At 41.9% G+C, this 12,737-nt stretch overlaps 1 protein-coding gene across 2 annotated transcripts; it reads right to left on the bottom strand.

Moving 5' to 3' along the window:
• Positions 1-1,515: 1,515 nt before the first annotated feature.
• LOC147320636 (uncharacterized) lies at positions 1,516-7,681 on the bottom strand. Of its 2 annotated transcripts, none has more exons than XM_086308750.1 (2): positions 7,389-7,681; positions 1,516-5,216 (listed from the first exon to the last, which is right to left on the bottom strand). In XM_086308750.1, the coding sequence occupies exon 2, from the start codon at positions 5,185-5,187 to the stop codon at positions 3,157-3,159; it is 2,031 nt and encodes a 676-aa protein (XP_086164876.1). In that variant the 5' UTR covers positions 5,188-5,216; positions 7,389-7,681; the 3' UTR covers positions 1,516-3,156. The 2 variants fall into 2 exon arrangements, with proteins under 2 accessions (XP_086164876.1, XP_086164877.1); XM_086308751.1 differs by lacking the exon at positions 7,389-7,681 and adding an exon at positions 6,096-6,632.
• Positions 7,682-12,737: the final 5,056 nt, after the last annotated feature.

The following is a 12,737-nucleotide window of genomic DNA, read 5'->3' as shown; positions in this document are numbered from 1 at the left end:
AATAAAACTAATCCATCTTAAAGTTGCTTAAAAGAGCACTCAACAAACAAACTGTCATTTTTCCTTGTATTCTTCACCAGCATCGCTATAATAATGTTTTTCACATGTGTCTAAACAGAAACTGACTGAAATGGTGAGAGACATAGCAGATCTCACACAGCTTTGTTTTATTCCCCGTGACCCGTAAATAAAAATATAGCGTGTAAAATGCATCATAAAAAAAGTGACTGTGATTTCTTCTTTATGTTTAGCCAAAATTAGAAAGGCAATAAACTCTTTAAAATGTGAAACTATTCTTTTGATATTCTTAAAGCACCATGAAGCCCATTAGTGAGGTGCTGAACAGTTTCAGTGGCCCTCGCCATTGATTCTCCGGGACTCCTGATTTTCAGTCTTTAAGAGTCAGATGTTTTCTCATCTGCTGTTTTGGTGGTAGTGGTGGTGGTGGTGGAGGGCCTGGCTAACATACTGGTTTACAATCTCATTGTCATATTTGCCAAAGAATTAAGTGACTCACTGATCCTCCCACATCATCCCAACCAACCAGCATGCCCACATCGCTCTCGCCACCACCGGGATCACCAAATCACCTCACTGCTAGGATCGAGGGTCCAAGGGTTTTTGTCTCTCTAGCACTGCTGCCTAAAGGCAAGTGGCTAAGTGACAAATGAAAACATAATTCCTGCAATCATTCTGTGAATATCTAGATAGAAACTACAAGCTGTAACCCAATGTCTGCATTCATGAAATGGTGTCCAAGAAACACCATGAAAGGCACTGTTCAAATAAACCGAGGCGCAAGCTCACAAGATAACACGTGATTAAAACATATTGACAACCTGCTAATCACTGTCACTGTTTGTACCGCTGACAGCATGCATAAAGTTTGTTTTGATGCCAAAAAAGCGGGCGACCAGAAGCACTTCAAGGGATTATACCAGAAGGGTATATTGCCTGTGTGATGTGAGAGTGAGGGGGAGGTGTGGAAACAAGATATGGCAGGAAACCTATCTACCAAACACCTTTCCACCGGCCGACTGGCAGCCTCGAGGCAGAAGCCAACATGACTCAATCTTTATCTTAAATGCCAGCAGCTAAATTACTATACAGCTCAAAGAGAATATGTATGTGTGTGTGTGTGTATGTGTGTGTGGTCCTGCGCAGTAAAGTGTACAGATGGATGACTCATCCACCAATCATGTGACTCATCAATCACTGCAGTTACCATTTCCCTGCCTTCTTCTGAAATTTTCCTTTTCTTTAGTTCTCTTTCATTCCCGTCTGGCTGTTGTTGCCTTTTCCCTCCCTGTTTTTTACTCTTCATTTTGATTTTTTTGAGATAGAATAAAGTCCCTCTATGGGTTTTTCTTTACTTGATTGATGTGGCTGTCACTGAGATTTACTGTCTTTCTCTTTAGTGTTTTATTTTTTGTTTTAAGCTAAAGAACCAAGTGTTCGTGCTGTTTTTGCTTCGGCACAAATACAACAGAGCACTCGCCAAAAAGCCATGAAAAAACTGAACTTTAATAAAATAATTGCTTTTATTTTTTATCATATAGCAAAACTAGTAATCATCATGCTGTTATTTACACATTGCACGGGCATATTTATTTCACACTGTACATCTTACAATGCTAAAGTGACATCAACAACAACACTCTCCTTTTACAAGACAGATGGCTTCACTGTGGACACAGTGGCCCTCTTCCTTTGAGATTTCTTTTTTTTTTTATGTTCACAGTTTATTCAGAGAAGACAACCATTTTGAATTCTCCATACTGTTTTATTTTTTTCCTCTTTTTTTGTTCTTTTTTTTTGTTCATTTTTTAAGATGCAAGTAGAAAGACGTGCATTTAACGGTTTAAGCACAATCCCTGACTCCCCGGCCTGAAACTTTTCAATGAATTTCTTCTGAAAAATGAACAAAATGTTTTGTAGCCTCTTGGTGGAAATCAGTTGTTTTTTTTGTTTTGTTTTTAAAAAAAAAGGCTGCAGAACAGATAGCGTGATTTCAAGTATTTTTTTTTTCTTTTTAAAATAAAGGAAAAAAATAGATACAATACATATGACGCGTGTGCGTAAAACAAAGTAAATGTGAACTGGAGATGGACAATGAGAAAATGATCCAAAACATGAAGCACTCCTGCAGAGTCACGGAGCGCTGCATGGATGTGGCGACGGTGGATCTGCCGTAAATATGTTGACACAATAACTTCTGGATCCCAGAATGCTTGAAACCCCTTAGTCCACCAGGTTGGAAGTGTTTAGTGTTTAACTTTGTGCTTTTGGAGTCCACAGGGTTTCTACATTGGGATGATGAGGGAATTATGCAATATGATATTTCCCTTATAGAACCATGGTGCTTTGTAAGGCAAAAATCTGAATCTTGAGTTTGAAAAAAAAACAAAAAACGAACTGAAATGTGTGTATTTGGCACCTTTGCAAGTTGCAGCTGTTTAAGGTTGATCCAATCAGAAATGAGAAAGGCAACTACACACATCAAATACAACAAAAAGTATACTGTCAACATTTGACAATATCCGTGTTCTTTCTCTTTTTCTCTGTGTGCACGCATGTGTGTGTGTGTGTGTGTGTGTGTGTGTGTGTGTGTGTGTGTGTGTGGATAAGAAGTAATTGAACTACTTTAGTTTTGTAATGTGACGTGCAGAATATAAAACAAAAGATACAAAGTGATGTTGTAAACATGATTCTCTTACAATGGCCGCATCTGCTTGTGAATGTGTCACAATGTGATTCTATGTAAGTGTGTGTGTGTGTGTAGTGTGTGTGTTTGCGTGTGTCCTCTATAGATCTCTGAAATATGCAAGAACATCAGAGATTGACCTGAATGGAGGCAGACATACACCATGGTATGTTCTGTTTCAAAATGTAAACTGAGCAAGAGGCTGAACATGGTTACAGGGAGCTTAAACTAGGACACCTTCATCCTCTCCCTGACTGAGAAAATCAACAAAAATACAGTGATTAAACCAACATAAATCTAACTTTTTACTTCTGAAATTTCTCATCAGGCTCAAAACACACCTTCTCTGAATCTTTTTTTTTCCCCACCTCTGCTTTAGCTTTTCTCCCACTACTGTATAACTATCCCACATCTGTGAGTCCCTCTGAGCGGACAGTGTCCAAAAAAGTCTCTCAATACATTCTGCGCTTCATGTAGATCCTCTCAATAAAGTTTTCTAGTTCCTCCTCACTGTCCAGCTGAGGCACCAGCCCATCTTCCTCATAGTCATCTCCCGGTGTGACTTGTGGATAGTAGTAGGGGGGTCGCCTGCCTCTCCTGGGTGTGGTTATCGGTTTGGGAGGGAGCAGGGGTTGGTAGGTCCGTGGGTGAGGAAGGATATAGTTAGAGATATAAGGGGTAAGAGGCAGGCGTGGTGGTGGCTGCTGCTTCCAGCCTTGTCCGCGGTTCTTAACCCCGCCCCTGTGTCTGCGTCTCGGGGCCTGGAGGTCAAGTTCCTGGGGGCCGAAGGTCTGGTCTCTGGAGGGGACGGGCTTCCCATAATATTGTGGTTTGGGATATGGGAAATAAACTGGGTAGTATGCTCGATATGGCTTTTGGTAATATGGATAAGAGGGGAAGGCTAAAAACTGTTTCTGGGGCTTATACCAGTAGTCAAGCTGCTTCTGAGGCTTATACCAATAGTCCTGCTTGTATGACTTGACTTTATCCTTGTGCCATTTCTTGTTGGACTTGTTGTACCTATAAGGGGCTTTCTTGGGGTTTTTTGAGGCTGTGTAGTGATAAACAGGTGGGGCAACCAGAGGAGGAGGTACCAGAGGCCTAAAGCGTGGGGCAACAGGGTTGCTGTTGGTTGGCAGCTGTTGTAACTCTTTCCTTTTTTTCTTCTTCTCCTCCACATCACTAATAATCTCAATCACATCATCGGCAGGCAGGTGCAGCTTGCTGCTGATCTCAATAAGCCTGTCAATCATCTGCTGGTCCAGGTCATCTTCATCAGGAAGGATCTCCTCTGAGCGTTTGTCCTCAGCCGTGTTGCCGGCGGCCCCCATGCTGCTTTTCTGCCGGGGCTTCATGTAGGACTGCTGCTTCCTCCCCATGTACTGCAGCAACATGTCAGAGGCGATGTCTGCCAGCCTCTGCTCTTCCTCTCTGGCTCGCTCGGCCTCCTCCTGCTGCCGGAGCACCTCCTGTTTCTCCGCCCGCGCTCTCGCCTCTTCCTCCATGTGGGAGAGGCTCTCCTCTTCTTCCTCAACCTCCTCCTCCAGCTCCTCTCCTTCATCCTCAAAGTCATCCATGAAGTTGCCCCCCTTCACAGGTCTGTTGCGGGACGGGTTCTCCTGCCAGTGCTGCTTCTTTCCTGCACGTGCTAACTGAGTGTTGTATGCTTTGTAGCCCTTCAGAGGAGGCAGGATCTCATTATCTTGGAGACCCAAGTCAATGTTCTGGAAGTAGCCTCTTATTTTGCGCTGCAGGGAAGGGTCATCTCCCTCTGAGGTGGAGCCTGGCATGGCCTCATCTAAGAAACTTTCTGAGTATTTTCCCTCCTCCTGCCCCTCTCCTTCGTCTTTCTTTTCGTCCTCCCTTACGCTATCTGTTCCCACATTCTTCACAGACCACCCTTGATCCTCCGACCTTGTGTTGTCATCCTCCTCCCCCTCCCTCTCCTTCAAGTCATCCCCCTGAGCAGCTGCCAAATGGCCTACATTTAGCTGTTCAATAGCCTTATCGGCCCCTCGCCCCTCCTTCTCCGCCTCCACCCCCCTCTCTCCCTGTGGCTGCTCTGTTCTCCTTATCTCACCACCCTCAGAGCCTTCAGCAGAGGGCAGCTCCGGACTCCGATCCCCTTCCCAGTCTCTGTTTTTGCTAGCCTGTTTTTCACTGTCCCCCAGGTGGTCCAGGGCCTCAAGCAGAACTGCAAGCACCTGCGCAGGGTCCGTCACTTTATCTAATTGGCTGTCTTGACCCGGGCCCCGACCCCAGTCTAGGGACACGTTGTCAGGGCTGGAGAGGCTCTGGGGCTGGGGCGAGTGAAAGGGGGCAAGGTTGTCCTCTTTACGATCTGTCCGGGTGCGCCCCTCCACCCCACCCTCCCCTGCCTCACCCCACACAGGGGCGGTGTCAGCTAACTGTGGAATGACAATGAGCAGGACCAATAGGATGAGGTGGGCTGTGGAAGGGGCGTGATGACAGGTCATGACCATGCAGAACTGGCAGGAGGGAGGTTAAGCACCTGAAGAAGGAGAGAAGGCAGAGAGAGAAGGACAGAAGAAGGATGAGAATTTATTCACATATCATTTCTTATCTCTGGAATCACAAATTTGCTTTTTTGTGTTGTTGTTACTTTATTTTCTTTATTGTTTTCTCCCAGTGGCAATGTGAGCATTGGTGTCATTTAAATAACATACAGCTTTGGTGAAAAAGCCAAAATGTAGAGAGGACTGACTGGTAAGAAATATTTCATTAAGTCCACAGCCTGCCATAAAGTTTCAAAGAAAATGTACCTGGAAAAATGACCAGTTTTTCAAACAAAACATTTTTACCACAAAGAGGCCACCATATAAAAACAAAAAACAAAAAACCGTTTTCCAGTTATTGTAGAAACCATTGAGGACAAAAGCAGGCAGACGTAGCAGCAAAATGCAACAAATTCTCCTCTCTTTTATTTTCGATATAGAGCGTTTTTGACTGAAAAAAAAAGTGGTTTCTAACATTTCCAGCTCCAGTTGTGTCACTGCTGTGCAGCTTGGATACAACTGAAAACATGAAGATGAAGCTCTGAGAAACCAGGTCGTGAGTCGTTGAATTAACCTATAAAAACCGAGAAAAAGAAAAAAAAATTGCGCATTTCTTTGAAGGGATGGGGGATAATCCGCACAAAGAAACTGCGTTTCGATTCTAAACATCGTGCCTTTTTTTTTGTCTCGAGTCGCGCGTTAACCCACTCATTACCTACTCATTATCTTTAAGCCGCACGAATCACCTGGTTGGGAATAATACATTCCCTGGCGCATTTTGATTTAACTGAGCAAACTGTTTGCAACAGCAACGAAAATGCGCATTCGGTAACTGATTTGCGTCTTTTTTCTGGTATATGTTAAAAATGCCTCACCTCTTCCTCCAAGCCAACCCATCCAAATCGCGCGCACCTCCCATTTTCTAACGTCTAGTTCTTAAAAAAAAAGAAAGAAAGAAAGGAAATACTGAGAACAAAAACTGGTCCGAGCTCGCGTGTCCGTAATTGCTGTGATTTTGGTATTCCATGCGTCAAAGCGATGTCACCAAGACACTGGCACAGAAAGCTGCAAGCTCGGGGAAGTCATGCGTAAAGCCGGTGGCCACGGTTGAGTTATTTAACCCTACGGTTCCTGAGTGGTCCATCCAAATTGTAAATTAACCGGGCATTAAGTTTGAGAGGATAAAGCCTTTTTGCGCAAAGACAGGAGGGCGCAGCCAGTGAGGATGCAGGGCTTTGTCCTTGTGTGGCGTGAGCATGTTTCTCCTCACTGGCAGCGGTGGAATGCAGATAAGCGCAAATTTTTTGGCAGCACAACCCAATTTGATTTTTTTTTTCATTTTATTAAATCAAGAGAAACGAAATTATTCGACTTATCAGGGCCAACTACCTACTCACAAATGGTTGGGATTCTAAATTATTTCGAATTAATAGCTGAAAACCGTCTGTTTAAATCGTGCTTGTTAAAAGAAAAAATACTGAAATCGTAAAAATGTGCACATTTTTTCAAATGTGCGAATTCTTCAAAGGTTTTTGCGTGAAAATTTTCCCAAGATCTTCTGAGAGGCAGCTAGAAATGTTTATTAAATATTATTGTCTTCACATTGCAGAGATTCATTCTTAATTTATACTGAGTGAGTGAAATAAACAACATACAAAATTTGATATTTTACTGGGGATTTTTTTACACTGCATTTAATAATTATTATCATGCCTATACGTTCATAAGAACTGGGTTTGTTCGTAAATGTCACAATAATAACATTGTTAAAAAAAAAGAAAGAAAATTAGAATGTATATATATATATATATATATATATATATATATATATATATATATATATATATATATATATATGTATTACTCGATTCCCTAGAATTGAAATCATACACAGTTTAGTCTAAATTTAAGCACCATATAGAAACGGCCACAGTTCATGTCTACTTCATAATCAGACGAGCAACAGTCGCACAAAGATTAATTCTAACGATGAAGATGCAAATTTAAAAGAAAAAAACACGAACTATTTCTCGTTATTTTTTAACAAAAAAAAAAACGTAATTATGAACAGAGAATTATAACGAACTGAATAACAGTCAGAAATTGTCCTAATCTACCTGGTTAGTATGGTTTGTGAATGATGCAGAGACAGATTTCGTTCCACTTACCTGAAGTCCCACTGGGGGGTGGGGAAGTGGTGAAACTCGCAACGCACGGATAAAGCCAAGATTATTTCATGAATAGTGAAAGCACCTGAGAGAATTTCGGCTTTCCTCCCTCTCTCTTTCTCTCTCTCTCTCTCTCTCTCTCTCTCTCTTCAGCCTGTGACCAGCATCAAGGAAAAAAAAATAACAATCAAAAAAGAATCTAACGTCTCTTTATTTATTTGTGAGGTGTTTGTATGGCGGCAGCACTGGTGCTAATGTACAATTGAGTGAATGTTTTCAGCACCACGGTCAGCGCAACTTTATTGTATATACCCTCGGCGGACCACGTGATCCTCCCCACCGCCACCCCCCAGCTGCAGGCAGTGCTGACGTCACTTCCATTGATAAGAATGTTGGTGTGGAGATGGCACTGTGAGTCTAGGCTGGCCCCAGCTGATGAATGAACGGAAATGGCATGAATGAAATAGTACTTTTCCTCAATGAAAGGAGCAAATTGTAGAGATAGAGCTGGTACACAGCCATTTTCCTTCTCACATATTAAAGGGTGGTGTGTTGCATCTTCCTCCCTTGTTGCTTCCTTCCTTTGCTCTGGCTTGTTTCAGAATCAGGAGAAGAGTGGGAGGGGAAAAAATAGAGTGACCTCTTTCACAGGCTATCAATTAGGGTCATTTGGTGACATTCTCCCAAGAATCAATGACAAGAGGCCGATGTCTCGCCGCAGTTTGCTTGTTGGTTTTGGTCTTAGGTGGCCCCGGATCATCTGTAGCTCATGGGCTACGGCGGGAGCAGCCGCACTTTGCTGCTTGATTTCTTCTCAATTTTCAGGGATTGCACAATTTTCTACCCACCCCGTCATTTCTAGCCGCTCTCCATCTGTCAGCGGCTCAGTGTGCTCTTAATGTGGCCTCTCATCAGCATTGTTTTGCGCCACGGAGACACGAGCCAATGACCATTTGTACATAAATCAGTAACATTTCACGATAAGGGCAAACACGTGCTGAAGCAATATGTCATGATTATGTGCATGAATGAATGCGGGATGTATCATGAATTCCTGATGTTCACCATTTCAGGAATGATTAAGTGGCTGTGTGTTTATGTGATCAGGCAATTAACTTCATACATTAATTTAGTTGATACCGTTAAATTAGCTGGAATGCAGTCACATGCAACAAAAAAAGTGCATTTCAGACCCACGCGTCCAATGGGCCTCTGAAAGTGGAGCCCATATGCATTCTCATAAAAACACAAGGCTATTTTGTGACACTGAGAAGCGAAGACACCTACACGTTGCTGTAAGATCCGGCAGTCTTTGTTCACGTCACAGGATGCTGAGGTGTTTTAACGTGATATGTTTCTGTTGTTGAAGTGGAGCTTGCTCCAGCACATACAGCTAGTGCCAGTGGACAAATCGCTGTAGAATGGACAGACTTGGTTTTTGGGATGATGATTCAGTGAGATGGACCAATATCTTACAAAGAATGGAAGGAAATTGCTTAGTCCCAGGAATTCAGTACAGTTCAGAAATGGCTACAAAGTGCAGCCGTCACAAAGACAAGAGCAGTTTGACAAAGATGAAAAGAAGAACAGATATTTCTATACTCGATGTGTCCTGCATGGGCATGTTTTTCTCGTGGCATTCGCAAGATATAAATGTGCAAATTTCTCACTAGCACAACACCCCATGACAATACATAGTGCTCCGTTTGTGAGAAAATACAAAATGCAGTTTTTAAATGATGATTTTATTTCTTAAGAGAAAGAGATTTGTGCGAAAAAGTAATTCCATCTCCATACTTGTTAAACCAAGAATTAACTGTGATGAACCACTTTTCCCTCTCTTTTTTTTTCCACTTTTACTAACCACACCCAGGCCTGATTACTGCCAGCCCTGCTGAATTAAGAAATCACTTAAATAGAACATTTCTGACAAAGTGAAGAAGACTAAAAGATGTCAAGAAAGCAGCACATCAAGGTCGAAAGAAACTGGGGAACTTCCCATTCCAATCAGTATAGAAAGGGTTACAAAACCATTTCTAACCCATTAGGAATTCAGCAATCTGTAATGAGAGCCTTTTCCTTCGGGATCAATAATGTATTCTGATTCTGATTCATGGTGAATATTCCCAAGAGTGTCCAGCCTACCAGAATTACTCCAAGGGTGCATCCATGACACATCCAGGAGGTCACAAAAGAACCCAGAACAACATCCAAGGGACTGCAGACCTGACTTGCCTCAGTTAAGGTCACAGTTCATGATTCAACAGTAAGAAATGCACAAGGCTAAAATGGCCCAGTGTGGCTGAATTAAAACAATTCTGCCGAGAACACTGAGCAAAGACTCCTCCACAGCGATGTGATAGACTCATTCACAGTTACTGCAAATGCTTGGTTGCAGTTCTTGCTGCCTAAAATTAGTTTGATGATCTGAAACTTGTAAGTGTGACAAATATGCACATACACTAAGAAATCAGAAAGCCAAACCACTGTGCATACAACAGAAATCTCAAGATCATGTCAAAACAGAGTAAGTTTAAACACTACAGAAAATAAACATCTTTTTTTTACCACTAGCAACAATTTTCATCCACACAACTGTCATTGTGGAGGACTTGTGGTGAGAAAAATGTAACTCGAGATGTGTGCGCTGCTATATTTAGATGACCTGCGGCACAAAAATGCACAACACGAGGACTGATACCGCACTCTATTAGCAGCAATCAAGAAGGCAATCACAAGGAAGTGGTGTGAAGAGGACCACCCTACTCTGGGTAACTGACCGCACGTAGCTGAAAAGATGTACACTTTGAAGGACTCTCACTTGTTTTGTTTTTTGGGCCACTGTGAATCATGTGAAGTCTGCAGAAGTTACACTGATGCAGTTTGGCCTCTGCGCCAAAACAGTTTAGGGCTCTTCCTACTATAGGCGAGAGCACAGATCTGACAGGGGCCTTTTCAAAGTGTAACTGGATCCGGGCTAATTTGGTGGCATATGTATAAAGCAACATTCATTAACTGATGATTCATTCATTCAGTGTGTGAATGTGTGTGTGAATGGGTGGATGACTGGTTATGTAAAGCGCTTTGGGGTCCTTAGGGACTAGTAAAGCGCTATATAAATACAGGCCATTTACCATTTACCATTCAAGGTTAACTAATCACATAAACCTCTCAAAAGTGACCAACAGGGTGTCATGAGACAACCTGCATTAATGCACGACTTATTAAACGATAATGACTCATGCATTAGTTAAGCACACTGCACTCTTAGCAAAAAAGCTTTCCATTATCAATACTAAAACAAGAAGAGGCGTAGCATTGCAGCAGCACTGTCCCTCAAAAGGTTTAAACCTCACTACCTCTGCCTGAAACATGAGGATAAGAATCAAAGCTCTGTTAGGGTAAACAACTCCAGGTGGTAGAGGAAATGTTTGTTCTTTTTTTCCAGCTTCCATTCGACTTTATTTATTACAGAAACAGCTTCCACTTCCACTGTCAACCAGTCATTCCCAAGGTCTGCCGTAATGGGGCATTTTTGTACATAATGACTCAAGGGCAGATAAATATAAAGTTATTTCTGGCATTCAGTTTTCCTGTTGTTTTGAAGGTAAAGGAAGACACTGCACTGCTATTACTAGCATTTATGTGCCGGATAACGTGGAAACAAGTTGATTCACAACGTTAAGCCAACCTCATTTCCATACACTTCATTTGTCTCTGACAAGCCCCTGCTCTGGCCTTGTGCGCCACTAAATTCAGCTGTCAGTCCTCGTACAGGTTGGGTTTTCACTGCATTAAGGCTTGTGCATGTGTTTATGGGTGTGTTTTCTTTGTATGTGTGTCTGATTCATCCTCGCGCTGTACGTTCAGTTAATCACAGACAGGGGTTTGGTATTTTCACTGATGTTTTGAGGTTAATTGGATATTAGCAGCAGATGTCACATGTGGCCAACTTTATCGAGCAATTATCGAGCTTCCTGATTCAAAATGTCTTCGTTATTTTTACAGACAGAGAATTGCAAATATTATTTAGAGTCTTGAAAGTCTTCAGTCCTGTAATTAGCTGAATTTTCTGCTCTTACTCAGAAATTAGTCCTGATCTCCTCCAGATATCTAAACTAATACAGCACAAACATTTTTACTTTTCATGTCTTTTTTTAACTGAGTAATTACTCACAGGGAAGGCTGGAAAAAATAAAGTCAGCGCTTGAATTTAGTAACTTGCCAAACCTCTGACATTTCCTGCATGTGCTTAGGGGGACTTATGAGTAGGGCTTTTGAATCACTCGTCACTAAAAAAAAAAAAAGAAGCCTGTTTCACTTCCTGAATATTCCCAGCATCTCTTCATTAAACATCTCTGGTCAGGTTATATAAAACAATATCAAGCAGTTTGGTTACACTTTGAGTTTTTTCCCTAAGGTAGCAAACACCTGGCAGTCAGTAAGGTCCAGATCATTATGCTACCACCATGCTCACAGTTGGGATGAGGTTTTGGTGCTGGTATAAAGTGCAGTGTTTTATGAAATTTATGAAATTTGTGCAGCAAGTCTTTCTTTGCTTCCTCACATGCAGGGCCAGCCCATGGTTTTATGGGGCCTTGGGCAGAATTTGATTTTGGGCCTCCACCCCCAGCTAAACCCGTTGGCCACATCAACTATACTAGCACGCTTGATTATTTGTGTGTGTGTTGAAAAGGTGTCCAATAAACCAGGAGACAGTGGAACTTACAAACAAGTTAAAAGCAGGTTCAATAGGGTTGAAAGGTAAAGCAGGTCATCTGCTAATATTAAAGTTGATGGTTCAATCCCTGGAGGCTCCAGACTGCATCCTAAACATACTTGGGCAAAATACTAACCCCTAAGTTGCTCTCCGATGCATCCGTTGGTGTGTGAATGTTAGACATGTTGTATCAAGCACTTTGAGCGCTCAGGTAGAACAGGAAAGCACGTTATAAGAATCAGTCCATTTAAAGAGCAGAACGACCACAAAGAATTTAACATAGGCTTGAATATTTTTCTTTTTTTAACATAACAAATGCAAATGTAAAAACAGACAATATTAATTAATTTGAATGGAATCTAACTAACTAGAGAGCTAACAATAGTTTGCTTCTGGTTTCCATCAACATCACCACACCTCACCTGAGCTGAACGCTTGTTTGGAGCTTCTCATTTAACATTATTGTTAGTGAAAGTTCATGATAAACACCTAACATGGACCTTTATTCATGGACCTTTATTCTTTGCGCTCTTTTTTGTTTTTATTTTCTTTTAAGCCTCAGAAGGACAAATCCTTTTTCAAGACACACTTGCTACAATCTACTTGCAAACATTTACAGTTTGCGTGAA

This window comes from Aulonocara sp. 'chitande type north' Nkhata Bay, linkage group LG10 (genome assembly GCF_057382095.1).
Source record: "Aulonocara sp. 'chitande type north' Nkhata Bay isolate Kocher_YH1m ecotype deep benthic linkage group LG10, A_spYH_male_GT1.1, whole genome shotgun sequence".
NCBI lineage: Eukaryota > Metazoa > Chordata > Actinopteri > Cichliformes > Cichlidae > Aulonocara > Aulonocara sp. 'chitande type north' Nkhata Bay.
The sequence above is the reverse complement of the archived record's forward strand: the minus strand, read 5'-3'. Positions and strand labels throughout refer to the sequence as shown.

Coding starts and splice junctions, on each gene's coding strand:
- LOC147320636 (XM_086308750.1), bottom strand. CDS start 5,187: ATGGTCATGACCTGTCATCACGCCCCTTCCACAGCCCACCTCATCCTA.